The following is a 4,703-nucleotide window of genomic DNA, read 5'->3' on the forward strand; positions in this document are numbered from 1 at the left end:
TTTTGTTTTACCAAGTCTTTACCCACACTATATATACCTTCATTACCCACATATTATAAGGAGTGCTTTTCAAAAATAAAACCGTAGAAAATACACTTGAGAGTTAGAGATTATTATACCCACAATTATCTACACATTTCCTTGTGATTTTCCTCAACTCCTACCTTTCTATCTCCATATCCTTGAGAGGTTGATAGTCCAAACACTTACCACACCTATTTTGAGTGTCAAGTGAGATTTTGGTACTGTTGGGAAGCATTGGAAGGAACCATTCATTAGCGGATGCAATCGGGCTGAATTGCGGAATCTGGAAAGTTAGAAAAGATAAGGTTCCAAAAAGCTAGTTGGTAGCAGGTGCTTAGAGGGCTCAAGTACATTGTGTAGACTAGGCTTGGAGGGTCTTTTGTTATTTATGTACTCCAACTTTATTCTCTAGTGGATCGATTTTGACTTGGAGGGTCACGAAGAGGTTTTTCCTCGAGTTTTTTGGTTTCCCCTTCGATAACACGTCTTGGTGTTATCTTGTATTTGCATCTCTCTTCCCTACTCTTAAGATTTACTTTATATTGTTGATAATGTATAAATATGGCTTAGGGTAGTGTTAACGGTTGTTTGCACTTTATTACTCTTGTTTCGCACTTAGTATAAGTTATAATACAAGCTATCTAGCTGTAATTTTAATTTGGGGGTCTAAACAAGCTCTTGTGTATTTACACAAATCCAAGCTTTCAAATTGATGATTTATGGTTTCCTAATGACTATTATGATATACTAGATTATATAAATATTGATTATAAATCTGTATATTTATATGAAAAGCAATATTTTCAAAACATGAAATGTCAACCACAAAACCAAAATTATCACAGTCAAGTCCATTTGTCAAGTAAAGGACAGGGTTTGAGAGTTGAGAAAAAGTACCCTATTTCTAAAGAAAATTTTGAGTAGTTAAAAAAAAATCAAGACTTGCAACAAGTTGTTGAATTGAAACTTGAAGATATTACTTCTCAAAAATTTGATGAAGAAGTCAGAGAAAAGAAGGTTGAGTTGATTGTGGAAGATCCAATTGATAGAAATCAAGAGATGGTAATTATTGAGAATATTGTGGAAGATCTAATTGAGGTTAAATATGAGGATGAGTCCATCACCCACAATCCCCAAGTTCCGGTTGATTTGTTGAAGATGATTACACAATATGTTGATTTTCTTGGAGTAGAAAATTTTAATTTTATTATCAACCCTTTGTTGATTGATGTTGCAAATAATTGAAGGTAGAAGAGAAGAAATTACGAGCTACACTTTATGAAGAATTCAAGTTTCAAAACCAGATTAAATTATTAAAGCATTCAAAGTATTTGTTTATTTGGAGTGGAAGATTTCAAATTTCGACTATCAACTCAAGGACGAGTTTGTTTCAAGTAGAGGGGTCTGATGTAGGACATAATCTTCAAAGTAATTTACGTAATTTGTTATTTTTGGTATTTTTATGAAATTTTCGTTATTTTAGGTTTAGGGCATTTCTTTCCTTGTTTTTAGGTACTTTTAATGCTTTTTAGATCAAATTTGGTTCCTGTTATAGTTAGATATTAATTAGGAATTATTTTAGAATATATTTTCTTGTCTGTTAAGTTTTAAGCAACCCCTAAATAAGCCCCTAAGTTTGTAAACGTTTTTTCATAGATTATTATCAATAAAATTGCAGAGTTTTTCTCAAACTTCTCTATAGTAGATTATTATTAATTAGGATTCAAGGAAACCCTCGTAGATTCGAGGTTTACTACTAGAAACTAATAGTTTACTTTCTATTCCATCAAGTGAACATCGTGTGTGCTTTCTTTAGGCTTCAGCGACATCAAATATTTTTCATCATAACAAATGGAGCAATCATGATGAGAGTATCCATAATGAACCTTACTAGATTTAGACATTCATGTCTAAATAGTTTAGACATTCTAAAGTTGTTGTTTGTTGCAATAGTGAGATCATCTACTGGATAGTATTTATGGATGAGGGTCTCATACTAGTTTTGTAACCTCTTTTCATATAGTGAATTGTCTTGTCTAGAGTGGTCACTCTCGTAGAGGTTTTCCTTTGGAGACATTCTCCATCAGTTTCCCATTTTGTTATCATATTGTGTGTTTCATGATTTTATTGCTTCGATTATCTTGCTTTGTGTTTTGGTAATTTGTTGATTCATGATTACTAATATTGATACCGTTGATCACATAATTGGTATAATTATAATTAGTGGATAACTCCACTACCTAATCAATTTGGGGCCAAAACACAATTGTTTTTATTAGTATTAATTCAATACAAAGAGGGACAAGTTCTTGTTGGCGCACAAGACACCATGCATTCATGGTTATTCTACAGGTGACTTAACCATGATGTTCACTTACCTAATATAGTAAGAAATTTACCAAAAACTCACAGCATAAAGCCAAAGGCCAATTGAAAACATTCACGGCATTGCTAATACAACACACCTATAAAGCAAGCCGTAAGTTTATTATGCAGGACATTACACAAGGTTTCTTTGGATAATAGATAGTTTCAAACACCACAATAGGCTTTGATTGGACACTTCGATTTATTAGCATCTTCTTTGAAGAAACGTAGCAATCCAATATGATCAAACGGCTTATATTTCAAGGGGTGTTCGTCATCAACAAGCTCTTCAGGTACTCGTAGAAACCCGCTGCTGAACGAAAATAGCCCGAGGGAGTACCTGTCTTCATTTCCACTCATGATTACTCGATGACTAGGAGATTGAATTCTATCATTGCTCCATGCCTAAGCCAAGCAAACCAGTAATCTCTTAGAAATGCATAACAATCAGCTGTTACTTATAAATATAACAACACACGCACAGAACTCACCGATAGGGCAGGACAACACACGTTGGTTCAGATACCAAAAGAAACATATACATAGTGTAATAAGATGAGAAGTAAATTTTATCTTATGCTGTACTCACCCCCCACAAAAATTAAAGAATAAAGAACAAGAAGATGGTATTTGAGGTGTTCTTGGTTGATTATTATGCACTCGAAAGAAAATGTTAAAACCATTACCAATGCTATTACTGATTGACGTCACAAAAGGATATTATTGGTACTACATCAATAATATATATGTACAATATTATACACATTTGGACAAAGTATACAATATTGTAAATATTTAAATAAAGTATACAATGTTGTATACATTTTTTATTTTTTATTTTTGAAGTAAGAGATAGAAATATTGTATTAAGAGAAAAGGAAAATGTATACAAAAGTGGGAAGCATTTGTCTAGACAAAGAACTAAAACTTACATATTTGTTTAGTATATAATATAAAACTTACATGAATATTTCTGTAATCGAATTTGTAGTATTTTTTACGGTCACTTTTTACTAAATCCTGTTGTCTCGGTGGTTAATTTCCACTAAATCAACACTCACACACACAACCACAACAAATAAATAAATAAAATAAAATAATATTCAAATTAAAGGCTGTGCGTCTTACCATCAGTGCATCACCAGCCATTACCACGAAGGATGAAGGTGATGAATACTCCACAGTAATCCACTCACCGTCCTTTGTTTCAACCTCCAACCCGTTGATTTGATTTTGGTGAAGTACGGTTGTGAAGCTCTTGTCAGTATGAGCGACAAAACCAAGAGTAGGCTCATTCTCCTCTGGTGCTCTATTCTTCAAGACTCGTAGGAGGTAAGTGATCGATTCTTTATAAGATTCATAGTATTTCTCTACACCAAAGCTTTCATGTATCATTCTGGCCACCATTTGGTCCAGTTCTGCTGCTAGCTTTGCATACCAATGCATACGTGCACTAGCCAAGATAGCATAGCAAGAAAAAAGAACATACTAAATATCACATTTCTGCGATCGGTGATACATCAATTTCTAAGATTTATTTAGTAACAAAAAGCATAAGATAAGGATTACAAAGCTTATTAGATGATCTAGTACATACCAGAAACGATCATTTCCATTAGGCCACAACATATTTGTGAAAGTTTGAGCTCCCTCTAGAGTTGTAGCATTATCAATGCCCATGCTTTCATGGAGAGGAATTTTGGGAATTTGTCCCACATAACCATTCAAGGGCTTTTGATCATATTTGTTTTTCATTTTGGTTTCTGTAGGGAGATTAAACAATTCTTCTAAGGCTCCAAAGACTTCATTGCGAAGCTCTAAGGGAGCTTTGTCGTACACAACGACAAAGCAGCCATAGTCTTCAAGTGCTCGCATAACTTCCTTGCTTGTTGACAGCCAAGTGCTTGTACCAGGCTTTAAATTGTCACTTGAGAAATCTAGAACAGGAAGCTTTTGCTGCAGTTCAGAACCCATGATCCTAGCTTAGTTTCTTAATTTCAGGTACTAAGTTCAAAGGCTCCTTTGGGACACTGATGATTAATACAATATTCCTCATCTTGTTTAATACAGAACGATTCACCAGGGTACAAATCTGTCAAGATCATAAGCCAGAAAAAAATTATTAATAATAATAATTGTGCTAAGTCTGTTCATATTTTCGTCGTTCAGAGTGTCCTGGTCCCCGTTTAGAAAGTGAAGTTGGTTTTTCATAAAAGGATAGTATCATAGTAGTATATTTAGTGACTAAAGCTCTGTTTGTTTTAGTATTAATGTTTTATAGAAAATGGTTTATTTTTCAAAGAGGATTTTTT

At 33.6% G+C, this 4,703-nt stretch overlaps 1 protein-coding gene across 1 annotated transcript; it reads right to left on the reverse strand.

The window, feature by feature from the left end:
- Positions 1-2,278: 2,278 nt before the first annotated feature.
- Positions 2,279-4,414, reverse strand: LOC142637211 (putative 2-oxoglutarate-dependent dioxygenase AOP1). Its single transcript, XM_075811496.1, has 3 exons — positions 3,989-4,414; positions 3,520-3,844; positions 2,279-2,796 (listed from the first exon to the last, which is right to left on the reverse strand). The coding sequence occupies exons 1-3, from the start codon at positions 4,363-4,365 to the stop codon at positions 2,557-2,559; spliced, it is 942 nt and encodes a 313-aa protein (XP_075667611.1). The 5' UTR covers positions 4,366-4,414; the 3' UTR covers positions 2,279-2,556.
- Between the last annotated feature and the right edge of the window lie 289 nt (positions 4,415-4,703).

This window comes from Castanea sativa, chromosome 5 (assembly GCF_040712315.1).
Source record: "Castanea sativa cultivar Marrone di Chiusa Pesio chromosome 5, ASM4071231v1".
In the NCBI taxonomy this organism is placed as follows: domain Eukaryota; kingdom Viridiplantae; phylum Streptophyta; class Magnoliopsida; order Fagales; family Fagaceae; genus Castanea; species Castanea sativa.